Here is an 18,710-nt window from a genome sequence, read left to right as displayed (position 1 = left end):
GATTCTACATTAGATCTGTGATTTTACATTTTAATATCCATTATTACAAGCTTCAATATTAAGAGGAGAAAAGTGATTAGTTGCAATTAATCACAGCACATTGTGCGATTAATTGGTAATTTTTTAAAAATTGATTGACGGCCCTGCTTAAAATACTTAAATGAAATACCACTGGTTTACAGAATACTATATTTTTTTCTATTTAAAAAAGGATATAATCACTGTTTTGTGTCTTGCAGATGTGCCTGGACCTCCAGTCAACCCAAGAGTCACAGACACAACCAAAACCGCTGCCACTCTGAACTGGGGAAAACCTCTTGATAATGGTGGACTTGAAGTCACTGGATATGTGATTGAGCACAAGAAAGAAGGAACAGAAGAATGGGTTAAGGACACTCCTTCATCTCCACTTAGGATCACAGAGTTTGTCGTTCCTGGGCTGGAAACTGGTTCAAAATATCACTTCAGAATTAGTGCTGTGAATGCTAAAGGAGCAGGTGAACCAGCTGAAACTCAGGAACTGGTTGAGATAGTGGAGCGTGCAACTGAGCCTGATTTTGAGCTAGACGTTGAGCTGAGAAGAACCCTTGTTGTCAGGGCTGGCTGTTCCATTCGCCTCTTTGTGCCAATCAAGGGACGTCCTACACCTACAGTCACCTGGACCAAGGAGGGTGGTCCTGTCCCACGTGCCATCATTGACAGTACTGAGTCATTTACAATGCTGGTCATCCCTGACAGTTCAAGGATTGATGGGGGTAAATATGAGCTTACCCTTGAAAACTCATCTGGAAAGAAGAGTGCCCCTATCAACGTGAGAGTTCTGGATTCACCTGGACCTCCACATAACTTAAAACCTGTCAAGATTGATAAGGAAAGCATTACTCTTCAGTGGGAGATGCCTCTCATTGATGGTGGAGCCAAGATCACAAACTACATAATTGAGAAGAGAGAATCAACACGCAAGGCTTTTGCTACTGTTATTACAAATTGCCCGACAACTTCAGCCTGTATCTCCGACCTGGGTGAAGGCTGTGAGTACTACTTCAGAGTATCTGCTGAGAATGAGTATGGTATTGGTGAAGCAGTTGAAACCACTGATGCAATTCGTGCATCCCAGGCACCAACTCATCCAGAGAGTATTATTCCTACTGATATCACTAAGAACTCTGTGAGCCTGGCTTGGACCAAACCCAAACATGATGGTGGAAGCAGAATCACTGGATATGTCCTTGAAGCCCAGAAGAAGGGAACTGATCAGTGGGCCCATGTAACAACAGTCAAGACCATGGATTTCACAGTAAAGAATCTCAATGAGAATGAGGAGTACATTTTCCGCGTAATGGCTGTCAACCATTCAGGTAGAAGTGCTCCACGTGAGAGTAAACCCATTGTTGTAAAGGATTCTACTTCCCTGCCTGAGTTTGACCTGCGTGGTGTATGTCAAAAGACTGTTATTGCCAAGGCAGGAGATGATATCAAGGTTGAAATTCCAGTTATGGGGCGACCTAGACCAACTATCCATTGGCAGAAGGATGGCGCAGCCCTAAAGCTCACACAGAGAACCAATGTGGAGACCACTTCAGCTACTGCTATCCTCAGTATCAATGAATGTACCAGAGGAGACAGTGGTGTATACACTATGACAGGAAAGAACATCGTTGGTTCTGTGACAGACAACATCATTGTCAAAGTACATGATGTTCCTGGGCCACCCAAAGGACCAATTAAGATTGTGGAGATATCTCGTACCTATTGCATATTTGCATGGGACACTCCTGAGAATGATGGAGGTGTTCCCATCAACAATTATGTGATTGAGATCAGAGACACCACTACTCAGACATGGACAGAGCTGTCTTCCACAATCATCCGTACCATGTTCAAAGCCATTCGTTTAACCACTGGATCAGAGTATCAGTTTAGAGTAAAGGCTAAGAACAGATATGGTGTTGGACCTCCCATCACTTCAGAGGCAGTGGTGGCTGCCTATCCATTCAAAGTCCCTGGACCTCCTGGTACGCCTAATGTTGTTGCATTCACCAAGGACTCGATAACAATTGGCTGGAATGAGCCGGTGTCTGATGGTGGAAATGAAGTCATTGGATATCATGTTGAGAGGAAAGAAAGAAACAGCATCGTGTGGCATAAGATCAGCAAGAGTGTTGTGAAGGGAAACATCTTCAAATCCTCTGGGCTGGAAGACGGAGTTGCCTATGAATTCCGTGTCATGGCTGAAAACATGGCTGGAATTGGTAGGCCCAGCAAAGCCTCAGAAGCAATACTGGCCTTAGACCCTGTAGACCCACCAGGTCAGCCCATGCCTATATTTGTCAACAAGAATGTCATCACTATTCAGTGGACAAAACCTGAGTATGATGGTGGCTTCAAAATCACTGGCTACACAGTGGAGAAGAGAGAACTTCCTGCTGGACGCTGGATCAGAGCCAACTTCACCAACATCATTGACACAACATTCACTGTCAGTGGGTTGACTCAAGATGCCTCCTATGAGTTCCGTGTCATAGCCAGAAACTCAATAGGTGCAGTAAGTGTTCCTTCTGACCACTCTGACCCAATTACCTGCAAAGATGACATTATTGAGCCACGCATCATGGTTGATGCCATCTTTAAGGATGTTGTTCTGCTGAAGGCAGGGGAGTCTTTCAAACTTGATGCTGACATTGCTGGTCAACCAACCCCATCCATGGTATGGACCAAGAATGGAAAAGAGGTTGAGAACACAATGAAACTAGACGTTAAGTTCACAGAACTGACAACCACACTGACCAACAAGGACTCTGTCAGAACAGACGGAGGAGAATTTGTTTTGACTGCCACTAATGTTGGTGGATTTTCTAAGCACATCTTTAAAGTTAAAGTACTTGACAGACCTGGACCACCAGAAGGACCTCTTAAGGTATCAGATGTCACAGCAGACAATTGTGTATTGGCATGGGCCCCACCTCCAGATGATGGTGGTGCCCCGATCGAAGGATACATTATACAGAAACGTGAATCAAGCAGACTGGCTTGGACCAATGTCGCTTCAGACCTGCAAGTTACACAACACAAGGTGACCAAGCTGCTCAAAGGAAATGAATACATCTTCAGAGTTATGGCAGTAAATAAATATGGCCAGGGCGAGCCGCTTGATTCCGAACCTACTATTGCAGACAACCCATACGTGGTTCCCGATCCTCCAGAGTCTCCTGAGGTGACAGCTGTCACTAAAGATTCAATGATTGTTATGTGGCAAGCACCTAAGAGTGATGGTGGAACCCCCATCACCCACTACAATGTTGAAAGAAAAGACAAAATTGGCCTCCGCTGGGTCAAATGCAATAAGAGGAAGGTCAAAGACCTACAGTTCAAGGCAACAGGTCTTGTCAATGGACATGAATATGAATTCAGAATAATTGCTGAGAATGCTGCTGGATTGAGTGCACCAAGTATTGCCAGTCCATTCTACAAGGCTACTGATGCACTGTACAAGCCAGGGGCTCCATGCAACCCCAGAGTCTTAGACACAACCAAGTCCTCAATTACTGTTGCCTGGAACAAACCTGTATATGATGGTGGCTCTGATATCACTGGCTACATTGTGGAGACCTGCATCCCATCTGAAAAGGAAGAGGAGGAGGAGTGGACCATTGCAACACCCAAACAAGGGCTCCTTGCCACCTCATTCACCATTATCAACCTGAAAGAGAACCAGGAGTACAAGATTAACATCTCTGCTGTGAACGATGAAGGAATTGGAGAGGCAGCATCTGTACCTGGAAATCCCAAGGCAGAGGACAGGCTCTTACCACCTGAGATTGATGTGGATGCTGAGCTCCTGAAAGTTGTTACCCTTAGAGCTTGCTGCTCACTTAGACTATTTGTGCCCATGAGAGGCAGACCAGCTCCTCAGGCTAAATGGACCAAAGGGGATGGTGAGCACATTGAGAGGGCCACCATTGACAGCACAACGTCATACACATCACTTGTAATTGAAAATGTCAACAGATTTGATAGTGGAAAGTATAACCTTACAGTCGAAAACAGCTCGGGCTCCAAGACATTTACAGTCCAAGTCAGGGTGCTTGACACACCAAGTGCCCCACAGAATCTGAAGATTTCTACTGTAACAAAAGAATCTGTCACTCTGACTTGGGATCCACCACTGAATGATGGAGGAGTTAAGATTAAGAACTACATTGTTGAAAAGCGAGAGTCCACAAGGAAAGCATATGCCACAGTCAGCGCTATGTGCCATCACACCACCTTTACAGTTGACCAACTCCTTGAAGGATGCAACTATTACTTCAGAGTTTTGGCTGAGAATGAATATGGCATTGGCCTGCCCATTGAGACTGGTGAATCAGTTAAAGTGTCTGAGAAACCACAGCCACCCGGCAAAGTCACTCTTAAGGATGTTACAAAGAACAGTGTCACCCTCTGCTGGGAGAAACCAGAACATGATGGTGGTAGCAGAGTGGGCTGTTATGTTATTGAGGTCCAGCCTAAAGGTGATGATAAGTGGACACAAGCTTTGATTGTGAAAGAAACAGAAGCTACCATTAGTGGGCTCAAGGCAGGCGAAGAATACATGTTCCGTGTGGCAGCAAGAAATGAGAAGGGAACAAGTGACCCACGTCAAATTGGTGTGCCTGTGATTGTTAAAGATCTTGTGATCGCACCAGTTGCCAAAATGCTGTTTACCACATTTAGTGTGTTGGCAGGTGAAGACCTGACAGTAGAGGTCCCATATGTTGCACGTCCCAAAGCAGCTGTCTCCTGGGTAAAGGATGGCGTGCCTCTGAAGAGAACTACTAGAGTAAACTTTGGTGCAACAGAAACATTGCTGAATCTCACCATAAAAGAGGCTTCCAAAGAAGATGTTGGACACTATCATATTACTCTCAGCAACACAGCAGGAGAGACAACAGCAGACATTGGCATTGTTGTTCTTGACAAACCTGGTCAACCAGGTGGTCCAGTTAAGGTGGAGGAAGTCACCTCTGACAGTGTAACCATCTCCTGGAACCCACCAGAGTATGATGGTGGGTGCACAATCAAAAACTACATTGTGGAGAAGAGAGACACATCCACAACTAACTGGATGGTTGTTTCTCCTAACCTTGCAAGGACTAAAATCAAGGCAGGCAGGTTGAAGACTGGCTCTGAGTATCAGTTTAGAATCACAGCAGAAAACAGATATGGAAAAGGGCACGCTCTTCTATCAGCATCTATTACGGCTCAATATCCATATAAGCTCCCAGGACCACCAGGAACACCTTCCATTGCAGCCTGTACCAAGGACAGCATGGTGGTGACATGGAATGAACCTGTGAATGATGGTGGAAGCACTATCTTGGGCTACCATCTTGAGCGCAAAGAAAGAAACAGCATCCTGTGGGTCAAATTGAACAAGTCTCTTATTACTGATCAAACCTTCAAGACCACTGGCCTAGAACCAGGAATGGAGTATGAATACAGAGTTTATGCTGAAAACATTGTTGGAATAGGCAAAGTGAGCAAAGTGTCTGAAGGCCACATTGCTAGAGATCCTTGTGATCCTCCTGGCACCCCTGAGGCAACAAAGATTACTAAGGACTCTGTGACCATTGTTTGGACCAAGCCTGAGTATGATGGTGGTGCCAAGGTTACAGGCTATATTGTGGAAAAGAAGGAGCTGCCGGAAGGTCGTTGGGTAAAGGCTAATTTCACTAATATCATAGAGACAGAATATGTTGCTACAGGCCTTGTACAGGACAGTCAGTATGAGTTCCGTGTCATTGCCAGAAATGCTGCTGGTGTTTTCAGTCTCCCCTCTTACAGCACTGGTCCTATTACTGCCAAGGATGAGATTGAGCCACCACGCATCAGTATTGACCCAGAATACACACAGACTATTGTGGTTAATGCCGGAGACAACTTCAAGATTGATGGAGATGTTCATGGCAAACCATTGCCCTCGATCCACTGGATGAAAGGAGAACATGAGCTGGGAAACACTATTCATAGAGATATAAAGAACACACCCACCAAAGCTTGTATCATTGTAAAGGAAGCTAAACTTTCTGATGGAGGCCAATACACTCTGCTGTTGAAAAATCCAGGAGGAGAGAAGTCTGTGCACATCAATGTGGTTGTTCTAGATAAACCTGGAGAACCATTTGGACCTCTTGCTGTAACTGGAATAACTAAAGAGCAATGTTGCCTTGCATGGAAACCGCCTCTGCAAGATGGTGGCAGCAAGATTTCTCACTACATTGTGGAGAGGAGAGAGACAAGCAGATTAGTATGGACTGTTGTTGACCCAAAAGTGGAGAATACTTGTCTAAAGGTTACTAAGCTCTTGGAAGGAAATGAGTACATTTTCAGAGTCCATGCTGTCAACCAGTTTGGTGTGGGTGCAGCACTTGAGTCTGATGCTGTCATGATCAAAGATCCATACCTGACCCCTGGATCACCCAAGGGCTTAGAGATTTCAGATATTAAAAAGGATTCCATGGTGCTCACCTGGGAGGCTCCCTCTGAAGATGGAGGCAGTCCTATCACTAAGTATATCATTGAGAAACATGACAAAGATGGTGTAAGATGGACCCGATGCAACAGGCAAGAAGTCTCTGACTTGACCTTCAAGGTCACTGGACTCCTAGAAAGCCATAGTTATGAATTCAGAGTTGCAGCTGAGAATGCTGTTGGAGTTGGTGAGCCAAGCCCCCCAACTGCATTCTACAAAGCTCTTGATCCTATCTTTAAGCCTGGCCCACCACAACATCCAAGAGTTATTGACACAACAAAAACATCAGTATTCCTGTCATGGAGCAAGCCGGACTGTGATGGTGGCTGTGAGATTCAGGGATATATTGTTGAGTGCTGCACTACCAAAGAGCCAGCAGTACCAGCTGAGGCCCCTGCTGAAGCCACAGCTGAAGAAGCACCTACCATAGATGCACCTGCTGAGGAATGGATAATGTGCACACCACCAACGGGTATCAAGAAGACCAAGTTTGACGTTGTAAACCTGAAAGAAAATCAGGCATACAAGTTCAGAATATGTGCTATCAACAAGGTTGGAATTGGTGAGAATGCTGATGTTTCTGGAGTTGTTGTGACCCATGACAGAACTGAAGAGCCAGATCTTGACATTGACCCAGAACTGAGAAAGATTGTGACCATTAAAGCTGGAGCTTCCCTTAGACTGTTTATTCCAATCAAAGGAAGGCCCACTCCTACCATCAAGTGGGACAAAGATGATGTTGCACTTAAAGAGGCTGCTCAGGTTGAGGTGACCAGCAGTTTTACAGCCCTTGTAATTGACAAGATGAGCAGAAATGATAGTGGAAAATACACGGTCACTGCAGAGAACTCCAGTGGAACTAAATCTGCATTTGTTGTTGTCCGTGTTCTTGACACACCCAGTGCTCCTGTTAACCTGAAAGTGAAGGAAATTACAAACCAGTCAGTGACACTGGCATGGGAACCACCTCTGTTAGATGGTGGGTCCAAGATCAAGAACTACATTGTGGAAAAGAGAGAAACCACACGCAAAACATATGCAGCTGTGGTAACAAATTGCCATACTCTTTCATGGAAGATAGATCAACTCCAGGAGGGGTGCAGTTACTACTTCAGAGTCCTTGCTGAGAACATACATGGTGTTGGTCTGCCTGCAATAACTGTCGACCCTCTGAAGGTCTCAGAGGTACCCCAGTCCCCCAAGAGCTTGACTGTTACAGACCAAACCAAGACAAGCATCTCTTTGGCCTGGGAGAAGCCAGACTATGATGGTGGTAGCAGAGTCATGCAGTACTTGCTCGAGGTGCAGGTTAAGGGCCATGACAAATGGTCTGGTGTTAACACATACAAGACAATGGAGACTAAAGTTACTAACCTGAACCCAGGAGAGGAGTATCTGTTCCAAGTTACAGCAATCAACGATAAGGGTAAAAGTGACCCCAAAGTCCTTGCTGGCCCAGTCATGACCAAGGACTTAGTCTTTGAGCCAGATGTTCGACCAGCTTTCAGCAACTATAGTGTCCATGTGGGCAAAGACCTGAACGTTGACATCCCCATCTTTGGACGCCCTAAACCAACGGTAAAATGGACAAAAGATGGAGCTCCTTTGAAGTACACTACCAGAGTCAACATTATCAATACACCAACACATACAACACTGAGCATTAAGGAGGCAGCAGGTGATGATGGTGGCATGTACAGTATAAATGCAGCCAACTCAGCTGGAAAGAAGGACACAACAGTTGAAATTATTGTACTTGACAAGCCTGGGCCTCCATCTGGCCCTGTGAGGTTTGATGAAGTCACAACACAGACTGTAACTATTTCATGGGACCCACCAAAACACAATGGCGGTTGCCAAATTTCAAACTACATTGTGCAGAAGAGAGATACTACAACAACAACATGGGAAAATGTCAGCATTAACTGTGCCAGAACCACAATCAAAGTGCCAAGGCTGAAGACTGGAGCAGAATACCAATTCAGAATCATTGCCCAGAACCGCTTTGGCAAGAGTCATGGTCTGGATTCATCTGCTGTGGTCGCTCAGTACCCATACAGAGAGCCTGGCCCACCAGGCACTCCTTTCATCTCTTCTCTCTCTAGAGACCACCAGATTGTTGAGTGGCATGAGCCTGTCTCAGATGGAGGCAGCCCTGTCCTTGGCTACCATCTAGAAAGGAAAGAGAGGAATAGTATTCTCTGGGTCAAGATCAACAAGATACTTATTCATGAGACTAGTTTCAAGAGTCATCCCTTGGAAGAGGGTATTGAATATGAATACAGGGTTTATGCTGAAAATATTGTTGGCATTGGCAGGTGCAGTAAGGTCTCAGAGGGCTGCAGTGCCCGTGACCCATGTGATCCTCCTGGCACACCAGAGGTCATCCATGTGACCAAAGATACCATTGTCATTCAGTGGACTAAACCTGAGTATGATGGTGGCAGTAACATAACTGGCTACATTGTGGAGAAGCGGGATCTGCCAGAGGGTCGGTGGGTAAGGGCAAACTTCACTAACGTGATTGAGACCAAGTTCACTGTCACTGGTCTGACTGAAAATGCACAGTATGACTTTAGAGTCATTGCTAAAAATGCTGTCGGCACCATCAGCAAGCCGTCCTACAACAGTGGACCAATCACTGCAAGTGATAAAATGGAAGCACCCAAGTTCTCCATTGACCCCACATTCACCAAGACTATTGTCATCAATGCTGGAGAGACATTCAAGCTAGATGCAGATGTCCGTGGCAAGCCACTTCCTTCAATCCAGTGGTTCAAGGATGGACATCCAATTGAGAATACACTCAGACTGGAGGTCAGAAACACAGAAAACCATGCAATGATTGTCATTAAGGACGCGGTCAGAATTGATGGCGGAAATTACACGCTACAGCTTACAAATGAGGCTGGTACTGAAACTGTTCCATTCAAGGTTGTAGTACTGGACAGGCCTAGCGCATGTGAAGGACCCCTTCGCATTACAGGGGTTGCTGAGGATAGATGCACACTGGTATGGCTTGCCCCTCTACACGACGGAGGTAGTCCCATTACACGCTATATCATTGAAAGACGAGAGACCAGCCGTCTAGCTTGGACTGTTGTTACTAACAGTTGTGACAACACATGCTATAAAGTCACCAAATTGCTGGAAGGCAATGAGTATATGTTCCGTGTAATGGCAGTTAACAGTTATGGTGTCAGTGAGCCATTGGAGTCTGGTGGAGTGATCATGAAGACTCCATTTGTTCTTCCTGGTCCACCTCACATTGAGGATATATCCAGCATTGCTCATGATGGCATGACAGTCACTTGGTCTGCCCCGGAAAGTGATGGTGGCAGTGAAATCACCAATTATATTATTGAAAAGAAGGATAGAGCTGGAATTAAATGGACCAGATGCAACAGGCAGAAGGTCACTGATCTCTCCTTTAGAGCTACAGGCCTAACCACTGGCCATGAGTACGAGTTCAGAGTGGCTGCTGAGAATGTAGTTGGAGTGGGAGAGCCAAGTCTTCCAAGTTCATTCTACAAGGCCTGTGATCCAAAGTACAAACCTGGGTCCCCAGCATATGTGCATGTAATTGACTCAACAAAGAGTTCCGTTACAGTTTCATGGGGTAAGCCTCTGTTTGATGGTGGCAGCGCCATTCAAGGATACATTGTTGAAGTCTGCAAGGCTGAAGAGGAGGAATGGACCATGGTAACTCCCCCCACTGGCCTGCGCGTCAACAAATATGAAATTACCAAACTTACTGAGGCTCAGGAGTACAAGATCCAGGTGTGCGCTCTGAACAAACTTGGAGTTGGTGAGCCAGCTGTTCTCTCAGGAACAGCTAAGCCAGAAGAAAGGGTGGAGCCACCAGAGATCCACTTGGACTCTGAGCTGAGGAAGGGTATTATTGTGAAGGCTGGAGGGTCTGTTAGAATCCATGTTCCATTCAAGGGCAGGCCGACCCCTGAGATTAAATGGACTAAGGACGAGGGAGACCTGACTGAAAAGGCAGTGGTTGAGAAGGCTCTCAACTTCACACAGCTGTCCATTGACTCATGTGACAGGAGCAACTCAGGAAAATACACTCTGAGCCTAACCAACAGCAGTGGCACTGTGTCTGAGTTGGTTTCTGTTAAAGTCCTGGATACACCTGGGGCCCCACATAACCTTGTGGTTAAAGATGTCAAAAAGGACTCTGTCACTCTTGTATGGGATGCACCACTGGTTGATGGAGGTTCTAAAATTAAGAACTATGTCATTGACAAACGTGAATCAACCCGCAAGGTGTTTGCAAATGTGTCCACAAAATGCACCAAGACAACATTCAAAGTTGAGAACCTGGTTGAAGGCGCTATGTACTACTTCAGAGTCATGGCTGAGAATGATTATGGAATTGGTCAGGGTGTTGAAACAAAGACAGCTACCAAGGCCTCTGAGGTACCTCTTCCAGTTGGAAAAGTCCTCCTCACTGATGTCACCAAGACCACTGCCTCACTGACTTGGGAGAAACCTGAGCATGATGGAGGCAGTAGAATTAGTGGCTACCTAATTGAGATGCTGCCCAAGGGAACAGATAAGTGGGGAGTTGCAACAAATACAAAGACATGCGAGGGCACTGTCACAGGCCTCACAAGTGGAACAGAGTACTTATTCCGTATCATTGCTTATAATGAGAAGGGAAAGAGTGAGCCAAAGGCACTTGCTGCACCTGTTGTTGCCAGTGACATGACCATGGAGCCAAGTATTAACGTGCAATTCAACACTTACAGTGTTTTATCTGGAAAAGATCTGAAGTTGGAGTTCCCTGTGCATGGCAGGCCCAAACCCAGAGTCACCTGGACCAAGGATGGTCAGCCTCTTAAGGTGACAACCAGAGTCAGTGTGTTTAACACTCTAACAACAACAGGAATTCAGATTACTGAGGCAAGCAAGGAGGACTTCGGCAAATACTCCATTACAGCAGCCAATACTACCGGCACAGCCACTGAGGAAGTGGGTATCATTATTCTTGATAAACCTGGTCCACCAAAAGGTCCAGTTAAGGTTGTTGAAGTGAGCAATACATTTGTCCATCTCTCCTGGGAGCCCCCAGAGTACACAGGTGGATGCCAGGTAAAGAACTATATGGTGGAGAAGAGAGACACCACCACCCAAACATGGCAATCCGTCACCACACAGCTTGCTAGAACAGCTTTAAAAGTCACCAAGCTGAAGACTGGTGCAGAATACCAGTTCAGAATCATAGCTGAAAACAGATATGGAAGGGGTGTGCCTTTGGACTCCAAGGCCATTACTGTTCAGTATCCATACAAACCACCAGGGCCCCCCGGAACACCACATATCAAAGCTGCAACAAAGGAGATGATGGTCATTGAATGGAATGAGCCAGTTAATGATGGTGGAAGTCCAGTTATTGGTTACCATCTGGAAAGCAAGGAGAGAAGCAGCATCCTGTGGATCAAACTGAACAAGACTCTCATCACCGATACAGAGTTCAAGACCTGCAATCTTGAGGAGGGTATTGGATACGAATTCAGAGTGTATGCTGAAAATATTGTTGGAATTGGCAGATGCAGTAAAGTGTCTGAATCCTTCGTTGCTCGTGACCCATGTGATCCCCCTGGTGCTCCTGAAGCTGTAACTATTTCTAAGAACTCAATCAAGATTCAATGGACTAAGCCTCATTATGATGGTGGCAGCAAAGTAAATGGATATATTGTTGAGAGGAAAGATCTTTCCTCCCCTGAGGGGCGTTGGGTAAGATCTAACTTCACTAATATAATGGAGACTGAGTATTCTGTCACTGGTCTGACAGAGAATGAACAATATGAATTCAGAGTTATTGCCAGAAATGCAGCTGGTGTCTTCAGTGAGCCATCTGACAGCTCTGGACCTATTACTGCTACTGATGAAATTGAACCACCAAGGGCCTCAATGGATCCTAAATACAAGGACGTCATTGTTGTCGATGCTGGGGAAAACTTGCTTCTTGATGCAGACATCCATGGCAAACCAGTTCCTGATGTTGTCTGGCTAAAGGAGGGCAAAGAAATGGATAAAGCCCTGCGCATTGAAGTGAAAACTACACACAAACGTGCAGCCATGACCATTAAGGATGTAACCAAGCTTGACAGTGGCCACTATGACCTTGTCCTCAAAAATCTGGGTGGTACAAAAACATTCCCTATCACTGTCAAAGTTCTTGATAAACCAGGTAAACCCACTGGACCCATGAAAGTGACAGGTGTTATGGCTGACAGGTGCATCCTTGCCTGGGCTGAGCCAACTCTGGATGGTGGGGCTAGTATCACTCACTATATCTTGGAGAAGAGAGAGACTAGCAGGTTGTCCTGGATGGTGGCTGCAACTGAAATCAAGGGTCTGTACTTTAAATTAACAAACTTGCTCCCTGGAAATGAATATATTTTCAGAGTAAGGGCTGTCAATAAATATGGTGTTGGTGATTATCTTGAAAGTGAACCTATCATTGCACGCAATCCTTACAAGCCACCTAGTGCTCCTGGAACTCCAGAGGCAAGTCAGATCAAAAAGGACTCTATGGTTTTGTCATGGACCATTCCAGAACAGACTGGTGGAGCTGACATTGAAGGCTACCACCTTGAAAAACGCGACAAAGACGGTGTGAGGTGGACAAAGTGTAACAGACAAAAACTGACTGACACCCACTTCAAGGTCACCGGTCTGCTTACAGATCACTTCTATGAGTTCCGTGTTGCTGCTGAGAATGAGGCTGGAATGGGAGACCTCAGTGAATTGTCCCTATTCTACAGAGCATGTGATGCCACAACACCACCTGGACCTCCACACCATCCTAAGGTGACAGACTACACAAAGTCTTCTGTGTCTCTATCCTGGGGCAAACCTGATTTTGATGGTGGTGCTTACATCAAGGGCTACATTGTTGAAATGAGGGAGTATACACCAGAACCAGAATCAGCAGAGGAGGCAGAAGTAGCACCAGCAGTAGAGGCACCAGCTGAAAAGGAATGGGCCATGTGCACTCCACCCGCTGGCATTCAAGCCACTAAACTAACTATCACAGACCTAAAGGAGGGTGAAGAGTATCAGTTCCGCGTCTGTGCCATCAACTCTGAGGGAGTAGGAGAGGCTGCTAATATCCATGGGACTGTGGTTACATCTGACAGGTTGGAAGCACCTGAGATGGAGCTGGATGCTGAACTCAGAAAGGTGGTATCTGTCCGTGCTGGTGGAACTCTGCGTCTGTTTGTCACCATCAGAGGACGGCCTGAACCTACTGTGAAATGGGAAAAGGTTGAGGGTGCTCTTACAGATCGTGCTGCCATTGACACCACCAGTTCATACACCATGCTTGTCATTGACAGTGTTAACCGCTTTGACAGTGGCAAATACTCACTGTCATTGGAAAACAGCAGTGGCACAAAATCTGCCGTTGTAGCAGTGAGAATTCTGGATACACCAAGTGCACCACAGAACTTTGCTGTGAAGGAGCTCAAGAAGGACTCTGTGACTCTTGCCTGGGACACTCCACTCACAGATGGTGGTTCGAAAATCACAAACTACATTGTAGAGAAGAGAGAGTCTGTCAGGAAGGCCTTTACTACTGTAACCAGTAACTGCACAGCTAACTCGTTCAAGATTGAAGAGCTGCCTGAGGGTGGCACTTTCTATTTCAGAGTCTGTGCTGTTAATGTATATGGCCAAGGACAGATGGTAGAAACCAAAGAAGTCAAAGTGTCTGATGTACCTCTGCCACCTAACAAGGTCACTGTCGTGGACATGACAAAGAACAGTGTGTCACTGGCATGGGAAAAACCTGCTCATGATGGTGGAAGTAAAGTAATATGCTACAATGTAGAATTTAAGCCTAAGAGTGGAGATAAATGGGGTACAGCATGCACAGTCAAGGTGCCTGAGGCAACTATTCCCAATCTGACTCCTAATGAAACATATTTATTCAGAGTTCTTGCAATCAATGAGAAGGGAAAGAGTGAGCCAAAAGATCTTGGTTTGCCTGTGGTTGCAAAGGATGTTGGAATTGAGCCGTCTATCCAATTACTATTCACCACATACAGTGTGAAGGCTGGAGATGACCTCACTATTGAGATCCCAGTAAGAGGCAGGCCTAAGCCTGTTGTATCCTGGAAGAAGGATGGCCTTCCTTTGAAGCAAACAACATCAGTGACCATCTTAAACACGGCAACCTCATCCAAAATTGTAATCAAAGAGGCTAAGAGAGAACATGTTGGCAGTTATGAGATCACCCTGGCCAACACAGCAGGAACAGTGACATCACACATTGGAGTTATTGTCCTTGATAAACCAAGTTCACCTAAAGACATTAAGGTGGATGCTGTAACCTCAGACAGCATCACACTGTCCTGGTCTCCACCAGAATATGATGGTGGCTGCTCCATCAGTAACTATATTGTGGAGAAGAGAGACACAAACACACAAGAATGGCAGATGGTAGCAAGCAATGTCGCCAGAACATCTTTCAAGGCTGGCCGTCTGACACATGGAGCAGAGTACCAATTCCGTGTCTATGCAGTTAACCGTTATGGAAAGAGTACACATCTGGATTCACATGGAATTACTGCTCAGTACAGCTTCAAACAACCTGGACCTCCTTCCACACCTGTAGTGAAGTTGGCCACCAAGTCCTACATGTTGGTGACTTGGAATGAGCCAGTCAATGATGGAGGTAGTCCTGTTCTGGGCTACCACCTGGAGAGGAAAGAGCGTACTAGTATTCTTTGGACAAAGATGAATAGAGGAATGATCAAAAATACTGAATACAAAGTCAGTGGAGTTGAAGAGGGTATGATGTATGAATACCGTGTCTATGCTGAAAATATTGCTGGTATCGGTAAATGCAGCAAGGTATGCGAAGCTGTAGCAGCCAGAGATCCATGTGATCCCCCAGGCACACCTGTGGTCACTGCTGTTACCAGAACATCTGTCTCCTTGTCCTGGGATAAACCAGAGTATGATGGTGGAGCCAAGGTTTCTGGCTACATCATTGAATGCAGAGACCTTCCTGAGGGACGCTGGACGAGGTGTAACTTCACCAATGTAGCTGAGACCCACTATGATGTGACAAGCCTTACAGAGAACAGCCAGTATGACTTCCGTGTTATTGCAAAGAATGCAGCTGGATTGTTCAGTGAACCATCTGACAATACTGGTCCCATCACTGTGAAGGATGATGTGGATCCACCACGCATCATGATGGATGTCAAGTTCAGAGAGACAGTGTGCGTGAAAGCAGGAGAAACTCTGAAGATTAATGCTGACTTTGCTGGACGCCCTGCCCCTGTCATTTCCTGGACCAAGGATGGTAAGGAGATCGAGCTCAGAGCCAGAATCCAGATTGTTTCAACAGATACTAGCACCTTCGTCATTGTGAAGGATTGCATCAGAAGAGATTCTGGACAGTATGCCCTGACTCTACAGAATATTGCCGGAACAGTTACCATGCCAATAAACTGTGTGATTCTCGATAAGCCAGGGCCCTGTGCAGGACCTCTGCAAATGACAGGTCTCACAGCTGAGGCGTGCACTCTGTCATGGGGTGAACCACAGGAGGCTGGTGGTGCTGACATCACACATTATGTTGTTGAGAAGCGTGACACCAGCCGCTTGGCATGGTCACTAGTGAAGGCGGACATTACAAAAACATTCTTCAAGGTCACAGGACTGCTCAAGGGTGATGAATATATCTTCAGGGTTTTGGCTGTCAACAAGCATGGAGTTGGTGAGGCCCTGGAGAGTGATGCTGTAAAGATTACAGATCCATACACTTTTGCCACAGCTCCAACTAGTGTTGATGTCACTGACATAACTGGAGATTCAATGACCCTCACTTGGTGCAAGCCAGCCAGTGATGGTGGCAGTGCCATTTCTGGTTATGTGATTGAGCGACGTGAAAAGACAGGTATGCGCTGGGTCCGTGTGAACAGAGATCCAGTTGTTGAATGTACCACTGTAGCAACAAAACTACGCAAGGGTTGTGAGTATGACTTCAGAGTCTATGCTGAAAACGCTGCTGGTCTGAGTCCTCCAAGTGAACCATCTGCACCATTCAGGCCAGTGGATCCTCTGGTTGTTCCTTCTTGCCCAACTAAGCCAAAGATTATCAGTTCAACTAAGGACAGTGTGTCCGTAGTCTGGAAACCACCAACAGATGATGGTGGTGCTCCCGTCCTTGGATATAGTGTAGAATACAGAGACTACATCCAAAAACCAGAACCAGAGGTGGATGAGGAAGAGGAAGAATATGAGGAGGAAGAAGAGGAAGAAGAATCACCTGAAGAACTAGCAAGATGGGTTGAGGCTGTTCCTCTTACCAAGAGCTTGGAGTTCACAATCACTGGACTAAAGACAGATGCAGAATATGAATTCTGTGTCAAGGCAATAAACAAAGTTGGACACAGTGTGCGTAGCCCATATTCGGATGCAGCTGTAGCCATGGACAGAACTGCAGAGCCATCATTTGATGTTGACATTGAGATGCGCAAAGTGCTTGTTGTTAAACATAGCACAGCATTTACTCTCAATGTACCATTCAAGGGCAAACCTGTTCCATCAGTGACATGGGCCAAGGAGGGCATTGATCTAAATATCAGAGGAACCATTGATTCAACAGAATCCAGCACTTCACTGACCATTGAGAAGTCAACTAGAAATGACTCTGGAGAGTACTGCGTCACTATTGAATCACCATTGGGAAAAGCAACGTTGCCCATGGTTGTCAAGGTGCTTGACTCTCCTGGACCCCCTGTTAATGTTAAAGTTTCAGCGGTGACCAGGGATTCTGCAACCCTCACTTGGGAAGCTCCCGAGAATGATGGTGGTGATGCAGTGAAGGCCTACCATGTTGAAAAACATGAAGCCAGTAAGAAGGCCTGGGTTTCTGTGACAACCAACTGCCACGCACTAACTTACAAGGTAGAAGACTTGCTGGAGGGAGCAATCTATTACTTCAGAGTCATTGGAGAAAATGAACATGGTGTGGGTGTCCCTCAGGAGGCCAAGGCTGGCACAAAGATTACAGGTACGTGAACCAGAGTTATTATAGTTTTATGTTTTTCATTTGTTTTTGTTTTTATTTTGTTTTGAATTATTGTTTTCGGTTCAGTTTAGTTTCAGTTAGTTCTCAGAGTGGGTTTGCTCATTTCAGTTTAGTTTTTATTGTTTAGTTTAGTATTAATATAGTTTTTATTAGTTATTTATTAATATATTTATTAGTTTTTATCCAGTATTATTTTTTAATTATAATACGGGGTATTTATCAGGGGCAAGATTTAAATTTAGAATAGATATTAAAATACAAACACAACACTTGAAGGCAGTTGACTCACAGTCAAGTAGATATCCTAGTCTGAATAAACAGCACCAATGCCCCCTCGTACAAAATTGGTGACAAATTTGACCAAATTGACAAAGACTAAAACTAAAGACATTTTCTGTATATTTCTATTTTAGGTTAGTTCTCTGAGTACTATATCTTTTCAGTTAGTTTTAATTTTTTCTAAAGTCAGTTTTTAATAAATGTTTTTTTTTCACATCTATTTTTAGTTTTTAGTTTAGTTTTAGTTAAGTATAATAACCTTAATGTGAACTGACTGTTTTTTCATTGTTGCAGTTTTGGAGTTTATTTTATGCTGCCTTTATACTTTCCACAAAATATGCTTGTTAAAATTCCATACTGTGTGTTACAGAGGTACCAAGTCCACCCATGAGATTTGGAGTTGCAAATGTTACTAAGGACAGCGTTACAATTGCCTGGACAAGACCAGAATATGATGGTGGAAGCAGAGTCACTGGTTACCTAATTGATGCCCTTGAGAAGGGACAGAACAAGTGGGTGAAGTGTGCCACTGTGAAGACCATGAACCACACCATAAAGAGCCTGAGGGAGGGTGCAGAGTACTTCTTCAGAGTCCGTGCTGAGAACCATGCTGGACTAAGCGAACCCAAGGAGATGATTGTACCTGTTCTTGTCAAGGAAATACACGGTAATATCTTAAGCATTACTACTAAATTTTGGTATCAGTTATATCATTGGATTTTTTTTTTACTTTTTAAAAAGCCATTTCTGTAATAATTCGGTTTGATGGATTTTTCTGTCTTTTTATCTTTCTGTGGAGAGGTGGATAAATTATTTTTAAAGTGACAGTACTTTCACTTTCCTGTCTTTTTT

At 45.1% G+C, this 18,710-nt stretch overlaps 1 protein-coding gene across 1 annotated transcript in view; it reads left to right on the top strand.

Moving 5' to 3' along the window:
• The window catches only part of LOC122992878 (titin-like), a 212,020-nt gene that overhangs the window by 161,518 nt on the left and 31,792 nt on the right, over positions 1-18,710 (top strand). Inside the window, exons 179-180 of the mRNA XM_044366877.1 lie at positions 240-17,561; positions 18,229-18,525. Of these exons, the coding sequence (XP_044222812.1) occupies positions 240-17,561; positions 18,229-18,525 (17,619 nt within the window). The remainder of the gene's footprint in view (positions 1-239; positions 17,562-18,228; positions 18,526-18,710) is intronic.

The sequence above is a fragment of the Thunnus albacares genome, chromosome 11 (assembly GCF_914725855.1).
Source record: "Thunnus albacares chromosome 11, fThuAlb1.1, whole genome shotgun sequence".
NCBI lineage: Eukaryota > Metazoa > Chordata > Actinopteri > Scombriformes > Scombridae > Thunnus > Thunnus albacares.
Note: the sequence above shows the minus strand (reverse complement) of the source record. Positions and strands in the feature narration are given on the sequence as shown.